The following is a 17910-nucleotide window of genomic DNA, read 5'->3' as shown; positions in this document are numbered from 1 at the left end:
ACAACCCCAATTTTCTCAGCATTTCCTCCTAGCAGAGGTTCTCCATCCCTCTAATCAACTTGGTGTCCTCCTCTGGTGTCCTCCTCCAGCAGGTCCATGCCCTTCTTGTGCTGGGACCCCAGAGCTGGATGCAGGGTTCCAGGTGGGGTCTCACCAGAGCAGAGCAGAGGGGCAGAATCCCCTCCCTGGCCCTGCTGCCCACGGTGCTCTGGATGCAGCCCAGGACACGTTTGGCTTTCTGGGCTGTGAGTGCACATGGCTGGGTCATGTCCAGCCTCTCACTCACCGGCATCCCCATGTCCCTCTTGGCAGGGCTGCTTTGGATCTGTTCATCCCCCAGCCGTGTTGATACCAGGTATTGCCCCAGCCTAGGTGCAGCACCTTGCACTTGGACTTGTTAAACCCCTGGAGATTCCCATATGCCCACTTCTCATGCTTGCCCAGGTCCCTCTGGATGGCATCCCATCCTCCAGGTGTCGACCACACCTCTCAGTTTAATGTCACCTGCAAATTTGCTGAAGGTGCAAACTAGATCCGTTTGTCTATGTCATTGATGAAGACATTAAACAGTGCTGGTCCCAATACAGACCCCTAAGAGATATCACTTATCACTGATGTCCATTGGGAGCTGTTGATCACTACCCTCTTGATGAAACCATCCAACCACTTTCTTATCAATCTAACAGCCCACCCCTTGAATCCATCTCTCTCCAATTAAGAGAAAAAGATATTGTGAGGGACCATGTCACAGGCTTTACAGAAGGTCCAGATAAATGACATCTGTAGCACTCCCGTTGTCCACTTTCATGAGTGGGAAGGGAACTCTGCATTCCCCTTTACTTTCCTAGTACTTCATTTATCTTAATTACAATAGCTTCTTTTTCACATGAGATAATTTTTCCTTTGAAACCTGCAGTTCTTTTTTCCTGGCTTGTTTCAGTGTATCACGGAATCCTGGAATGGTTGAGTCGAAAGAGAGGGTGCGGAGTCTCCCTCACTGGAGATACTCAGGAACCCTCTGAGTACAATCCTGTGCCCTCTAGGATGACCCTGCTGGAGCAGTGGATCCGACGATCCCATGTGGTCGCTCCCAGCCGGGCCCGGGAACGCCGCGCTCGCGGACACCCCACGCGCCGCGGCCACCGCGCGCCCGCCCCCGGCCCGCCGCGGTCCGCGCGGCTCCGGGCGGGGCGGGGCCGGGGCCGGATGTTGTTGTTGTTGTTCCTGCCCCGCCCCTCGCCCCCTCCCCCCGTGGAGGGTGACGGGCGCTTCCCTGCCCGGAGCCGCCGCTGCCGCAGCTTCAGCCGCTGCCGGGGCCCCGCTGCCGCCTGGCCTGGCCTGGCCCGGCCCGGCCCGGCCCGGCCCCGGGGCGCCCCCGCCGGCCCCCTCCCGCCTGCCTCCCTGGCCGGCTCCCGTCGCGTCTCTCCGGCTCCTGTGGCTCAGCGGACGCCCCGGCCCGGCCATGGCGGACTTCGATGAGATCTACGAGGAGGAGGAGGACGAGGAACGGGCGCTGGAGGAGCAGCTCCTCAAGTACTCCCCCGACCCAGTGGTGGTGCGCGGCTCCGGCCATGTCACCGTGTAAGGGCCGCGCCGGGGCCTGCGCGGCCGGGGCGGGCGGTGGAGGAGGCCCGGGCGGCGGGACGGGGGCGGCCGGGAGCGCCGAGCCCGTGGGTACAACTTGGGGCAAGTCGGGGGGTAGGCGTGGGGAGCACCGGACCGGGACTGCTGCCCTTCCCCTACGTCCGTGAAGCTGCGAGAGGGCTCTTCTCGGCACCAGCGGGTAGCTGGGAGCCGCCTGGAAACTCGCAGGCGGGTGCAAACCTCTAACTAGGTGCTGAGGAGACAAGGCTGGCTTGGGCTGTTACTGGCAGAGGAATGTTAAGTATTTGTCCAAAATGATGAGCTGTCAGGAAGTAGGGTGCCTGTGTTCCTGTGTATAACAGGTATGTGCCAGCGCATGACCGGCTGGACTATTGCACAGGGTTGTTTATGTACCTGTTACCCAATCCCATTTAACTTGTGGCTGCTAGTATAGCTCTGAGGTCTTTTACAAAGAAAAGGCATGAGTTAGTCAGATAGGTACTTGTAAAATTATGTTGTGATTGGTGTGTGTTGTTTCACTGTGTTTGACATGGAAGCAACGTAGTTTTGTTTTGTGCATGTTTGGTATTTGAATCTAGCAGCAGGTGACCATGAGCTTGTGTAGTACTTCTCAGTAATGTAAGAGATGAGGGTATCTTTCCTTCCATCGATTCTGTCAGGCTCACTCTGTTGAAGTGTAGTAGTTGTCAGTTACGATGTATAGTGTCAGAAGCTGAAATACAAACCTGGAGACTAGACACAGTCGTACAAACTTTTGGGTTTTTGTATTCAGTGTTCAGTAGAACTAGACTTGTAATATAGACATAAAAGCTGAAGATACTGTGGCCTGTTGCTCTGAGTCTCATAAACTGCTGATTTTCAGATACTGACCTGACAAGTTTTTTTGGGACTTGGATACATTCCTGCTTTATTGTCTGGTTGACACAAATACTAATAGCTGGGCAGTGCAGTTAGCTGTCTAGTTAAAAACAGGAAGTAAGACATGGATAGACTGAGGGAGATTTGGAAAGTTGGAAGGATATAGAGGGTGCAGGAGGCCAAGGAGGCCCTGTGAAAGAATAGAAGCATGTAGTCAGTGTGTTCAACTTATGACTGTTTATTGTGAACAGAAGCTGTACCAGTGATTCACTGAAAATAAGCCAGTAACCTTAGTCTGTGCCTGAAAACCAGAGCAAAACCACAATTAGATAGTTTTCATATTAGCAAATGAAAAGTATAAAGAACTGAAACAGAGGCAGACACTGGTTTCTTCTCCAATACTTGAAGGGAAGTTGTGCAGGACAAGATGAAGGCCCATTAGTGGAATGTTGGGGAAGCTTGTGAAGCATTGGCTGTGACTAGTAAGGGCATTGTGGTTGAAGGATGGCTACCTTGTTAATTGTTCATTAATAGTTACTAGCTCATTATTACTTTAAGGTCTTCCTTAAAGTACTTGTTCTTAGGTTTTGGATGAGCAATGAAATACCAATGCATGCCTCCAAAATTAGGCAATTGATCTTCATCTACTTACTTTACTGTGCCAGGTGTTAACAGCTCACTAAATAGCATCAGCCACTTTTACCTTTGTACAGCCTATAACTTTTTTGTCATTGATCCAGATGCTTATTATTAAAAATTAGATCCCTTTTAGAACATTCATTTGGTGCATCTAAGGAATAAGTCAAGTCCTGTGTACGTGATGAATTAGTCTTGCCACTATAAAAGCATGTGTGCATTTTGAAGATCTGACAAAAATGATCAGCAGTTAAGCAAATACTGGATTGATCTGTCCCTGGCTCTGCAGTTTGAAGAGTTGCTGACTGCGTCTGCTGTGTGTATATTTAAACAGAAGCTTTCTTTTCGTAGTCTGTTGTCATATCCTTTCTGATCTTAAATAGGAGTCATAATGTTGAGTTTGAAATATGTCAATTTCATGACTACATATTAACATCAGAAAGAATTTACCATTACTTGATTTCATCCAACAGAGAATGGAATTGTGAGTATTTTCTAAGCTGAGTAGTTAAAATCAATTAAAGGAAAGCAGTTAAATATTATCCAAATAAAACATATGAAGTCTTTGCCTTTTGAGAATGTGGAGCTTTTGGTTAGCACTAAGTTTTCTCCTTAAATTCACTGTTTGAAGCATGCTGCAGACAATGCTTGTATTTTTTTTAACATTGTTTTTTAAATATTCAATTAAACCGTTTTCAGACCAGCAGAGTTTCAATAGCTTGGTAGACAGGAGTAACATATCACCTGGTTTCTGAGAATTTGAGGTTCTCTCTTGTAGTGGCAAAAAATTTGAAAGCTGAGAAAATAGAGATCCTTACTTACAACAGAACTGAAAGTCCAAGGTGTTTCGTCCTTGTTTCTAAAATCATCTTATGATAGGAAGGGAGGTACCTGACATATTTGAAATTGTGAGGAGAGTATTTATGGTAGATGTCTGTGTTGTTCAGTGATTGTTTTTCCTGTTCCTTGACCAGTTGAGACATGTACCGTATCTATAGCAGACTGTATTAACTAGTAATACTGGATTTATTAGTTTCTTGCAGTAGTGGAATGATGGAGAGCCATTGTGATGTGCTGATAAATGTCTTTCTGTGCTGCTGTTACAGCACCTTATGTCTCAATGCAAGATAACTTTTTGTAGGGGAAGAAGAACTGTCAAAAGATGTATTTACTCAAGTAAGTTTCTTTAATATCAAACTGAAGTCTGCCAATATATTTTTCAACCTTACTCTGTATCAAGGACATGTGAGTGAAAACAGGGCTATGTGAGAATGATGGAGCATGTTAAGATTTGTGAAATACATATTTATTTTGTAAGGATCGGGAATATGTGGACCTAAAGAGTAGAGTTAAGGGCAGTGAAAAAATGGTTTAGTGTCCCCATAAGAGAGGACAAAGAGGACGAGGATAGCATGTGTCAGTTTGTTGTGTTAGGAATATCTAAGCTGCATGCTGAAAAAGGTTCCAAACTGTCTGTGTCCTATACTGTAAACTTCTGTACTTTAAAGTTTCCACCTCTCACCATTTCTTTCTCCACTGTAGACAAGGGCAGGAATTTATCTGAACCTTTCAAGTGGAGTCAGGTTCAAGAAACACTTGTTCAGATCCAGGAAGGGTAAAGAAAGTATTCATGCATGAGGTGAGCGTGGATCTGTTGAAGACCTGATGTAAAGTGGGAGAGGGCATAGAGCAAGCAGAGATGAGTACGTGGTCACTGGAGATCCAGTATTGTACTAAAGAAATCTGGTGCTATATTAGGACAGCTGTCTGAGGAAATGCATCTCCAAAATATTGATTTCCAGTGTTTTATTTTAAGGCTTTTTTTTCTTTTTTTTTTTTTTTCATAGCAGTTATGTATTTACATTGAACATGTAGTTGTGTTCTGTGGAGTTTCTAATATTTTAATTGCCAAATTTCAGCTTGTAGTCAAGAGAGTCAAGAGTGAGAATTCTGAGATCACATAACTACTTAAAATGTATGGAGTCAACCTTTTTTACTACTTGCATATGGTGACAACACTCTGATGTGTCAAGCTCAAAATTATGCCGGTAGCTGTTTGTGTTAGCTTCAGCTTTGCTACCCCACTGTGTATTAAACATTAACACAAGCCTTGAGTACAGGCTCTCAGTCTGTTTGCTTATAACTTCAGCCAAGTGTAACTGCATTGGTTGGAAGTTTCTGTGCCTTACTCTGCCTCAGTTTTTGTAATTTCAGGTAGCTGTACAGCTTTTCCAGTGGGGGTTGCTTTTGTCAGGCATGACTTTTGTGATCATCATGAATATTCGTTTGTGTTTGATGGAGCTTTCAACACTTGAATGCTTCACAAATACTGATTTAATGAACTAATTACGTAGTAAAGTGGTGATACCTTTTAGTTTTAAGACTTGTGATGGCAGCTGTATATCTTCAGCTTGGAGTCATTCTCCAGGCTTGGCTGCTTCTGAAATGTATGTGGATACAAGGGATTTTTTCAGTTTGATTTCCACTTCAACTTACTGGCAATTTTAAGTAGGGCATGACACTTAACTGATAGGGCACGACTCTGACATTTACATAACTTGCCTCAGTGCTTAGTTTCACTCAGCAGTTTGAGGAAAGGGTGTATGGTCCTCCTGTCATGGAGTATTCAACAGGATTTTCAATAGTAGAGATGTTTCCAGTAATTTTTGTTCTGTGTTGAAGTAGTAAACTTGCCATATGTGTTTCTGCTTAACAATTCTCATTTGTTATTTCACCAATTTTGAGAGACTTAGAGACTCGCAGAGCTACTATTCAAGTTACAAATACTGAAATACGGTAGATAACTTCTGTGTAAATAAGGTCTCCAGGGAGATCTTATTGTGGCCTTTCAACATACAAAGGAGGCTTATAAGAAAGATGGAGTGAGAGTTTTTGCCTGGGCCTGTAGTGACAGGACTATGGGGAATAGTTTTAAACAGAAAGAACATAGATTTAGTTTGGATGTAGGGATAAGGGTGATGAGGCACTGGAACAGGTTGCCCAGGGAAGTTGTGGATGCACCATCATTGGAAGTGTTCAGTGTTTGGTTGGATGCAGCTTTGAGCAACCTGATCTAGTGACAGGGAGCTCAGATGATCTCTACATGATCTTTGGTTCCTTCTAACACAAATCATTTTATGTTTCTATGATTCTGCTGCCTGTAATCAGTGATAGGAGAATTACCTGCTTACTTGGCCTTAAGACCTTATGTAAAAATCACCTACAGCATCAAACTATCTATCCCAGTGTGCTGCTGCAAACTTTGGGAACAGGCGCTGCTGTGTATGGTTTGCATGTAAGTCTGGCTGTTCCTGGTGTCCATTCTTCTTGTACTCTCTGGCATCTGCAGCTATGTGAGTGTTGTATCCTTCAACATTGTCTTTGCTTTAGTGTGTTTGTCAGGGAACTTGTGTAATCTCACTTCAAATCTGTTGGCACTGTTTGCATCAGTAATGTCAAGTGGAAACAAACCCTGAAGTTAGCTACTTGCACCTTATTTTTAGCTGCACTTTCTTTAACTGTTTAAACCAATTTCTGAGTAATTTCAGCGCTCTCTATTGTGGGATTTGTTGATGAATACTCCCCTTATCCATTGCCTTCCTGAAACTTCGCACTTTAGCCATATGCCCCCCTAAGCCTTCTCTTTTCCAGCTTAATGTCAGCCCTAATCTGTTGGGGCAGCTGCTTTATTCCCTTTATTATACTAGCCTTCCTTCTCTCTGCCTTTTCCTAACTCCACCAAGTCCTTCATGAAATGTGGATGCCAGAGCTGCACTCAGTACTAAATATGTGGGTATATGAGGGTTTTATGGAGAGTCAAAATGATGTTAATCACCTTCCCAGTGGTGCCCAGTATTTTATTGCTATTTCTGGTGGCTGCTGCTTGCATTGAGCTAATGCTTAGAAGAATCACGAGTGGTGATAGAAGATCTCTCCTGTGAGATATACCTGTCAAACTTCAGTTGAGTGTCACATAAGCATACTTCTGCAATCCCAAAATTCACCACCTTTTATTTATCTTCAAAAGAAACTCATTCTGCCAGCTTTGTCCACTGGGTTTTATGAGGTTTCCACAGTAGCTTACCACGTAACTGCCCATTTGATTACTTGGACAAAGTTCTCCATTGGCATGCCAATCATTCAGTTCGGTAAGAAAAAAAACCAACAACCCCAAAACTCTGGGAAATATCTAGCTGCTCAATAGCATATTGTGAAAGCAAATTATGTCTTTAAAATCTTCAGCTGTCAAGGCTCAAGTAAGCTTTTCTGTGTACAACTGAGATACGTGTTGCTGCCAATAGTTCAAATCTTGAGCAGTTTAGTTTCTGATTTTTGTTTGTAGTATCTGATAGGCTGCTCTGGTTTGTATTCAGAATTTGTAAATTACAACTTAAATTTACACTGGCAGCTGTTTACCGTATTAGTAGCCAGTCATATAGTGTTATTAATGACTTTATAGTTGGTATAGTCTCTACTAGAAGTTATTGCCCAGCCCAGATGCCAGAAAATATTAGATTTCTTTGAGGTTCATCCACTCATGAACCCAACCAAACACCCATAAGGTAGAAAACATTTTTTAATAGAATAAGCTGGAACTCTTCTGATCTTTAGATCATGCTGAAACCCAGTAGATTCAATAACTCTAGCTCATTTCAAACTGCTTCACAGCTTTACATTTATATAACTAGGTATGTTTCTTTAAAATTAGTATTGTTTAAGCCGTGTTTTGTTACTTAGCATTCTGTGTTTTGAAACTTACTGTGTATTTCTTTTCTGAAAACAAACTGGTGTTGATTCCATTTTATGCTCTAGAAACAGTTATTTAGCACCTGGATGAGCTTTTCTTCAAAATACATCTGTACTGGTGCAGGAGAGAGGTAGTTCAAACTGTGGCCTCAAGTAACTTCCCCTTTCCCCTTAAGTACTTCACCTACCTCACTTGCCACTATTGCTTATAGGTTTTGCTGACTTTGAGGAAGAGTCAATAGCATCAAGAGAACCGTGAGAAGAAACTATGGGCGAGATGGATTTCAATCTGTGTACAATGGTGTATTTTTGTTTGTTACCATAATTTTAAGAATTACTCTTAATAACAAGTAGTGTTTTCCTGAAATTAATGCTGTTACTGATACAGACCCTGAGAGTATTGTGAGGTACTTGCCATTTGTGGCATGGATTGGGGTTATTTATAATTTTGGTGCAATCTAAATTTTGTTTTTGCAGGTTTGGACTAAGCAACAAATTTGAAGCAGAATTTCCTTCATCTTTAACTGGAAAGGTGAGTATCTTTGAATAAAATTTTGAAATTAGAGTTCAGGCTTTATTACAAAAACAAATGTTCCAAGTGTAGACCACTGTAAAAGTAATAAATTACACTGGTGTAGTACTAGTTTGTTTCTTCTCTTTTCATTTCCCCTGTAGGTTGCACCTGAAGAATTCAAAGCCAGCATCAGTAGAGTTAACAGTTGTCTTAAGAAGAATCTTCCAGTTAATGTGCGATGGCTACTATGTGGATGCCTTTGCTGCTGCTGCACTTTAGGTTGTAGTATGTGGCCAGTTATCTGCCTCAGTAAAAGAGTAAGTTTGAATTATTAATGTAACTTTTGATAGTTAGAATGGTACTGGTTTTGTTCTCATTTTGGTTTTCTTTTTTTTTTTCCTCCTTCACTATTAAAAACTGTATGCTAGAACTTACTTAAATCACTTCTATTTCATACATTTTGATAGCAGTTGTCTGTTGTACTGGTTAAAGTTACAAGAGACATCAGTTAGGACTTTTGAGTTTATAACTCAATGAGAGGTAGTATAGTTGAATGCCTCATAGAGACATCTATTGTAAAGCAATTATTGTTATTGAACCAACTTGCAACATACTCTTTAATAGCTGCATCTTCTCTGGGATACACTGTTTGAGATTATCAGAATTTGGCAATGAATGAGTGGTAGTTTTTGAGGAGCTTCTGATTACACTGTGGCCCCAAGGAACCACATATTTTGAGTTAAAAAGGCAGTTTTAAAAAAGAATAATTGATTTTTCTTTTTGAATTTCGAGTACAATGCTTTTTTTTACATGATGAATTTGCAAGTAGCCTTTTGTCTGTGTACATTTGGCACTTAGTGCATTGTTCACAACAGAAGCCCATTACACACGCCTGGTTTTCACTTCCTTTTTCTCGCTGCAGTTAATTAGGCTACCCTCCCATCTCTTCTGTTTCTGTGTGTGTAAAAATTGTCTTTGGCTAATTCTATTTCACTACTTTGCAAGAAGTCTCTGTGCCTCGCCATCATCTCCTCACTATTTAGTACTGTTCGTCTTTCCATTTCCTGTTGTGGCTTGTGTATGTTCTTTCTTGTGTAATACCTCTTAATGCTACACCTTGTGTACAATTCAGTACACTGAACATCATTATGATTTTCTTTATCAAAGTCCTAATTTTTTAGCGTTACTAAATAAAGGCATTCCAAAAATATATTTATAGGATGAACATTGATTATAACAAAACCTGTATGCATTTTTGTAACATCTAACTATCCATGTTAAGATCTTAATACTCAGTCCCTTTAAGAGATTACTTAAGGCTAGTTTTAATTGTATACAAAATAAATAGAAAAAGCTCCTGGTAATGTTGGAGGCAGAGGAGAAACTAACCAAAACAAAAATATTGGTGTCAGTGTGATTTATATCAAACCCTAAGTTTTTTATCTTCAAGTTGTCACAAACTAGTAGGTATCCTGTAGCATGACTGTGTATCTGTAGCCCAAAAGTCTGCTAGAAGAGGTTAGAATCTGGTGGTTGCTTTAACAGATAAGCAGTTGACTTAACTAGCTTTGAGAGGAGACTACCTTTACCATTGAGGCCTAGTTCTGTAAGAAACAAACACCAAGGGAAGCTTCCATTGCTACAGTCCATGTTTAACTTCTAAATGAGACTGCTTCTGATGTTATGAAGTTTGACCCATTTTTCTCACATAATGTGTTGTAGCAGGAAATGATAACAGGATGTAACTTGGTAGGGACTGATGTTGCAAGCTCTCAACTTCTAGACTGGGTCCTGTAATCAACTTTTTCTACATTGTTAAACAGTGTCAGAAAAAATACAAGGGCTTCTAGGATCTGGGGTCAGAAAACAGTTTGAAGCTGAGGAGAGATGTTCTGTGAGGGAATCTGGTGAAGCAACAGTTAGAGTTGTGTGGGATAAGGTAAAAAGGTAAGCTCCTTACAAAGGGATAAATCCGGGAAAAAACCCTCCAGCCATGGATACTTTGTTCAGAGGAGGCTGGAAAGAGGATAGCGGTGTCATTGTTGCTGTAATACAGAATGCATAAGGAGAGAAGAGTCCTGGAAAGGGTGTGAACAGCAGGAGCATGGACACAGATTTGTGACTGAACTTCTGTAAGTCATCCTAGCATGTGGCCCAGACTATCAGTGAATATTGCATTTTTCCTGTTAAAGTTGGTACCAGAAGACATTTATGGACCTTTGCATCTTTTTCTGCACTTGGCTGTCCAGTGTTAGTGAAACTTAGGACTCGGATGCCCAAACAAAGCATCTTGTGCCACTGTCTATGGCACAATGGCACTAGACACTGATGACGGTTCAATTATTCCTCCAGAGTAAGAGTAATTTAAATCAATCTGGAAATTTCAGGTCAGCATCACTTGTCCATGTCAGCAGCTGGCCAAATGAATGTGTGCTTATAGGGTTGTTTCTCAGACAGAAAACTCAGAACTTGGTGTCTGTTTGGCATCTGGAGAGTATATATAGAGAAGAATTAATTAACTTGTGCTCTTAAAGACAAAGTGAAAGGGAAAAGAGTGCTTTCCTAAACTCCTACCTCTCAATCCTGGAAATGGCTGGGAAAGAATATTTTTCTTTGGTAGAGGAGCTAAGGTGGAAAGCTGTGGAATATTTTTCAAGGACACATTTGGAAATCCTAGTATGAGAAACAAGCAGGAGGATTTTTAATGATTCTAGTCAGGGCTACTACTTACAGAAAAATGGTGAAAATTACTGCCATTTGGGTTGCTTGTATAGGTATGGGTGGATTTAACTTTGTCTTGATAGACCCAGAGCAGGAAAATATAAAGTGATATATATTCCTTAAATCCCTCTTACCTGGAATTACAGGGTTTGTACCCTGTAAGATCTCAGTACTGAATTGTATCCACAAGCTTCTGCATAAAAGAAAAATCTTAGGACTTTCCATCAGTTTATGTCAAAGTGCTGTGACAAGTGCAGGAAACTAACGATACGTGTTTTCCTAGAAGCGTGGCAAGTAAGAGACAGCGCATTGGGAATTACCTGGAGCTGCTCAGCAAAAACAGTAGTTTTAAATAACACCTGGTTAGTCTAGGTTCCAGTCTGTTATTTCCTCAGTAGATTCCAGTAGAACTGTGACAAGAAGCAACTTCATACTCTTCCACTAACAAAAGAAAAAAAAAAAATTCATTGACTATTTTGGTTTGCTGCTAGTGCCACAGTTTTGCTGATGCATAAGGCTAATGTATTCAATGTGAACTACTCACATTTGAACTCTTAAGCTGCTTGTGTCTGACTTTACCTGTGGCTTGGAAGAGGGTTGTGTTGATCAAATTATCTTCCATGCTTTGATTTCTTTAGATATCCTTTCCCTGACTGGACTCAGCCATAAGTATAGTCACAACAGCCAGGATTCACTTTTTGAGGAAACAGAGGTCCAGGATTATGTATGCTTGTTTCTTCCCTTTAATTTTGAGATACAATGAATTATTTCCCGCTTATATTCGTACTGTAAAACAAGGATAACAGATGATCAATAACAAATGATCAATAAATAAAAGGTTGCTTCTTTTACATTACTTGCAATTGTCTGAGAAGTGTTACCAGAGAACTTTGCTAGTTCAGCCCTCCTAAGTGATTCCCAGTGAAAGGACAGTTACTTGGAATTGCCTTGTGTTACATCCTTTGCTGCAGTGATCACAAAAGACTCCCAAGACTGTCCAATTAGAGAGTTTGATTTCTGAAAGCAGGATGGGAGCATTCCTATCCTGAAATTTGTGCAGATCATGTTTTAATTGCACAATGAAAATATACAAGTCTTCATATTTGCCCTTTTCTACTGAAATGGAAGACTAATAAATTTGTTTTATTGAATTACATATACAGTGAACTAACAAGTGGGAGTGTTTCTCAAGGATTTTATTAAATGAAACAACAGTTTCTACAATACAATTGCTTACTTTTAATATAGAAGAGAAATTTTTCTCAGAATGACCAGATAAGCAATGTCCATTTTAATGAGGCTGAATCACTCTACCCGGGTCTTGAATTGCTGGTGTAGTTTGCGGATCTTTTTCAGAGAAAGATTTTTTTCTTTTTTAGGGTTTATGTAGACAAAATAACAATTGCAGCTTCAGAGTTAAGAATAATTTTCTTAGTGGTTCTCTGCATTCTGTATTTTTACCTCCTTTCATTGACTTTTAAAATTCAAACACAGGAAAGTTATCACAAATGTAAGTACAATTTCTGAAATTACAGTCACTGAAAGTTTGTATGTAATGGGAATACATGCTTCTTTTTGAGCAGTGAAAAATAAGGTAATGGTTTGTCTCCTTAAACCAACAGGTGCTTCAAAATAGGAATTTATTAAGCCACAGATGTTTGTAAGTTTAATTGTTAATTATATAATTTTAATGCATTTCCATGCAGTGAAAGCTTACCCTGCACTTAATTTTTCTTTTCAGTGCTGGTTTTGGAGTCTTTGTATAGTGTTGTTTCCTTTCTTCATTTGCACTAAGGTATTTGGAAAAAGCCTGCTACTCTTCAGCAGTAAAATAAATGTTTTATTTGATTCAGTATCTTATTACCTCTCTCCTTTTATGTGGTCCTGATTTGATTTTAATGAATAAAAGCTGCAAGAAAGTTGCAGGAAGTACAGTCCCTCCTTTGCAGATCTAGATCATAAATGTCTTAAGCAGTTTTACTCATAGAATGCACCATCCTTTCTGGGACAAATTCCAGGTTGTACAAATGAACATTAAGTCTTTAAGTTGTTTTTCTTTGAATAAAAAGAATGGCGTAGTGAATGATAATTCAAAAAGCACTGCAGGCTGAGGTGCCCATTTGAAGCCACTTTTTCAAATGAATTGGCACTCATTTTCAGTATTAACTAAATGCTGTAGTTCCTGATGGGTAAATAGGATATATAATTTCAACAGAAACAGTAACAATGAAAGCTATGATAGAATTGCAGTACTGCTAGATTTCTTAAAAGCTGGTATTGTACAAGTAAATTGCATGTTTCAAATGCTTCATGGGCAATCTCTTAAAATGAATAGAATTAGATATTTAACAGTGTGATCTGTACTAATACTTTCAAGAGCTACTTGTTTGTTTGTGAATTCACACAAAGCTGCTGAATGCTGCTTAAGCCTCATCATTAGTTGTCACTTTCGTAGCAGTTCACATGTTCAGAGTGCTGTATAAACATAGCTAATTACAACTTCCAAAGTATTGATTAAATTAAATATGTGGTGAAGTAGCTGGAATGAATTTTCTTAAATTTGATAGTCTTGCTTGTCTATGGATGATACTGATGTTAAAAATACATTACATGAGTTTATTGAGTTTATGAATACATAACATTTATTTTCAAAACTGAAGAAAATGTATGTTTTTCTCCTATGCCTGTCTGCCAGGGACTTTGCACTGGAAGTACTCTTAATAGCATAATGCTTTTCTGAGGAGTTCCACAAGGCAATTACTTAAGACAAAAGGTACCTTGTTTTTGAAGTATCTGTTATGACAATTTACATTGTAGTTCAGTTTGGAAGAATCTTTAAAATTGTAATGTATTTATTATGTTTATCCTAACCAGAGCACATATGATCTCTGTGTTGGCTCTAGTCAACAGTATAATTTGGTCAGAAGAGTCACTAAGTTCTCTGTATACTCAACTTCAAGTAGCAAAGCTTGTAGAATAAATAAATGTGAAATCATCATGCGTATACCTATGTGGTTATTTTTTTCCCCCAGATTTTATTTCTTTCACAGCACCCTATAAAAGCTTATCAGGTTTTCATGTGCTTTCCTAAAGGGTATAGTAGTGAGTTGGTGCACAATGAGCTGTGGGAGCAGCTCATTTTAACATGTTTTTCAATATGCAGACTTGTTTGATGCAGGACAGGGCAGTGAGATTGGCATGAGAATACTTACAGATATAAGTAGATCACAGAATACTAGTTTGTTTCTTTATAGATAAATGCAAACCCTTTAGTACTTCAAAAATAAGTATTCTGAAGTTAAATTTATTATTTCATTTATTCTTTATATAAAGGTTTTATATAAATCCTAAATGTAGAGTATCTCTGGGAAGTATAGTGAATATTCTAAATGCTATTTAAAATTTAATTGCATTTGTCATTAGAATTACATCTCTGAAAATATTAATCAAAACAATCTGGGTAAAATTAACATTTCCATGTTACAGCCCTTTTTACATTGTGATGGCTAAGGTATATAAAGGGATCATGTAGTGGTTTGGGTTTAGTGTTGCTTTTTATATTGCTCTTCCTGTCCAGGTTGACATGTTCCTGAAAATACAAGTGTGAGTTGGGTGAAATTTGCATAGAGCTATTTTGAAGGAACATGCTAAAAATGGTCTAGTTAGTTGTCAGATTTGGAAATCAGTTTATTTAGGATTCTGTCTTTAGCAACTTAAAGATGATCTCAAATAGGGAACATATGCAAACACTGTTGAGGAAAGAATTAGAAGGCAAAATTACCTGAAGTTTATATGATAAAATTAAACTAAGTAGAAAGCACTTGACTGAACAATAGCTTGTTAGACTGTTACTGTAAAACAGAAAAACAGAATAAAGTTCTGGCAAGTGTGAAGTAGTGACACATTTCTGTGCCTCTTCTCCTGATTTTTGTCAAAGTAGCCTAGGTCTGGAAAGTATTAACTTTTCCACTTTATTAAAGCAAATCACAGTAAAATGTTATTTTCTGCCAAAGTGTAGCACTCTTGGTAACTCAAGCACTGTGCATAAAGAAAATAATTTAACAAAGAAAATATTAGTTCAAGAACCATTACTGCTAACAAAACAGTTGGGAAGATGAGGGAGGCAGTTCTATGAAAGAGAAGATGGAAAGAGTTAATAAATCTTGTACCATACCAAACACATAAAAAGTGTGAAGTGACCAGGTACTTCTAATTGCGCAGCTCATAAAAATATTTTTTGCTGAATTTTGGAATAAATAACTGAATCTAGAACAATAATGATGATGGAAAATACTAAGTAACCAGATGTATTTTTTCTATATTGGTAAAGTAGCTACAGGATCAACCTGTATTTTTCTGATTCAGCCCTAGATGTACAAGGGAGTGTAGAGGCTGTCCTTTTGAGAGAGATCATTCTCTTCGGCCTGCAGACTAGTGATGTGTTGGATTTTACAGTCTTCTATGGAGTTTTGTCAAGTTGTGCTGCCTTTCAGTCTTTCTGGCCATGTAGCTTCTCTTCCATTCTTGGCCACTGTCCTTAGACATTCCTAGCGGCAGGAGTCAAAGGATTCCTATATAGTAACAGAAGAAACCTGGGAGTGTTCTTCGGAATTGGTGCTTTATAATTTGTACTTTTAGAAAGGTCCCTGGCAGTCTCTGGGGTCTGTATTGTGTAACAATTCACAGGCATTATCAGAATGCTTCAGGCGCTATGAGTGGTTCGGAGGTTATGAAAACTTACTGATAGAGATGTAAGCTGTTCCCTGCCAGCTGGCTTGAAATGAATGGGAATGTTTCTGGGCACAGTTTCATTTCTTAACAGAGATGTAACCAGAGAACCTTTAGCTTCTCAACCTACGCTGGCCTTGAACTATGTTCCATAGCATACTCCTGATTATTGTGGAAATAAATGGCAGGGACCGAAATTAACGTTTCTCTAACCTTAAAAGAGGAGATGGAGGTGGAATTTCCATTCTTGCTCAGTTTAAAATTTCCCACAGAGAATGACACCAGATGAGTTATTTGGTGGAGATTTGATCCTATTTTCATCCCTGTTACGGTCAATTCCATTTTACTTGTTCATTTTCTGTGGCCTTTTCTGTGAGAATGTCCTTCAGCAGGAGGTGGATGCTTTAGATTGTCATGGCCAGATTTGAATAATTTGCTTGGAGAGATCAGAGCTTCATGGCTTTTGTTTCCATATAATGAGAGAGAATCAGAGGTAGAATTTAATCCTAGAATGAATGAGTTACAAATCTGTATTTAAGAGTTCAAGTAACAACATTAAGTGTAGTCGTAATGCTTCATGGATCAGTTCAACATCTGTCTGCCTGTGAAATGTGTTTTTTACCACATTTCAAGGCCTTCTCAAGGGAAGTGTGTTATTTTTGCCAAGGTCAAGACTGTTTCTTCTGCAAGGCTTCTCCATAGTATGAAGTTTTCACAAATGGTTGCCTCTAGTCAGTGTCACCTCGTTACAGAAAGTAGTTAGCAACGCTTATTTGGTGGCTTAGCTCTGTAGGACAGCCAAAATATCCAGTGGCTAAAATATCAGTTAGCATCTTGAATCTTTCAGATTTTGTATATTTGAGAGGAAACTTACAGAAGAGTTTAATCAGCTTCTAGGAATTTTCTTTGATATTTTGTCTCTGCTAAGTGTTTCTACTGCAGGCCAAAATGCCTTTGGAAAATACTCAGTATCTGTCAATTGGTACATTGGTGATACTATAACATCCTCTCCATTTTATTCCTGGATAATATACATGGAGTATATGTTTCTGTACACCCTCTCTCTCCTGCACATGTTTAATGGCTTTAGTGCTTTCTTAAACACTTGAGGAATTTGACAATCAAGGCAACCAAATTAACTGAGGAATCATCTTGAGTTTAGGTACTAAAAAATGTTACATGCAGTAGTGTCAAATAACACTGAGCTTCTCTTTATATCAGCAAACAGTGTGGTGGAAGAGACCTTTCCAGAAAGTAATTGGTGTGATTTGATTCACTAAGCTTTAAATTCACCTCTTTGTGATGTACCATCCCAGGGCTGAGACCCGTACAAATGGGGTTAGTTTATGGATCATGTGAGACAATATCCTCAGGGCTGTCTTTCAGAATGGGAAGTTTCATGAAGTCATCTTGGTGTTGTCAGTTCTCTTGCTCCAGAATTCTGTTGATTGCATTTCTCTCTGTGTGATCAGGAGCTTTGATCTGTGCTTTAGGCTGGACTCATTTTCTGCACATAGTAATCGATATGGTATGGCAAGGTGCAGCAATAGTAATCTTGTTGGACAAGGCAGTTATTTCAAGATCATACAAAAAGCAACAGACTGCTACATTTATTTCCAGATATTCTTCATTCTGTTTAGTATGGGTTTCGCTTGCTTTCTTGCATGGATGCTGAAGTGAATTCTGGGATGAGGACTCTTAAAATGGTCTAAAATAAGAAATATCCTAGCTACTAATAGGAGCTAATATACCCTAGCTACTAATACTAGTAGAAGAAATTATGCAAGATCTCCACGTTCACCTATGTAGTAGAACAAACACCTTTTCAAAATACTGTGCACTAAAGCAGGTAGTCCAGGATGTCAGGATCTGAAATCAACTCAGGTTTCACCTTTGTGTTCTTTTCCCTTCACAAATGGAGAATTCCTTAGCAAGATGGGAATCCTACCAATTTGCAGTTTATATTGGTTCACATGTGGTATAGTGTTAAAGATGAGGACATTCTCAGCACAGATGTACATCATTCAGTTGTGTGTTCTGAGTACAGCTTTGGCATTTTTGTGGTACCAATATGGGCCTCAAAATTGGCTTGGGGGATACTC

The 17910-nt window shown here is 39.6% G+C and overlaps 1 protein-coding gene across 2 annotated transcripts in view; it reads left to right on the top strand.

The window, feature by feature from the left end:
- The first annotated feature begins 1344 nt into the window (after positions 1–1344).
- The window catches only part of CHIC2 (cysteine rich hydrophobic domain 2), a 30986-nt gene continuing 14420 nt past the window's right edge, over positions 1345–17910 (top strand). Inside the window, exons 1-3 of one of the 2 annotated variants that reach the window (XM_032110276.1) lie at positions 1345–1581; positions 8323–8377; positions 8521–8676. In XM_032110276.1, coding sequence (XP_031966167.1) covers positions 1463–1581; positions 8323–8377; positions 8521–8676 — 330 coding nt within the window. In that variant the 5' untranslated portion in view covers positions 1345–1462. The remainder of the gene's footprint in view (positions 1582–8322; positions 8378–8520; positions 8677–17910) is intronic. The other variant, XM_032110277.1, reaches the window with a different exon arrangement.

This window comes from Corvus moneduloides, chromosome 5 (assembly GCF_009650955.1).
Source record: "Corvus moneduloides isolate bCorMon1 chromosome 5, bCorMon1.pri, whole genome shotgun sequence".
Taxonomy (NCBI): Eukaryota; Metazoa; Chordata; class Aves; order Passeriformes; family Corvidae; genus Corvus; species Corvus moneduloides.
Note: the sequence above shows the minus strand (reverse complement) of the source record. Positions and strands in the feature narration are given on the sequence as shown.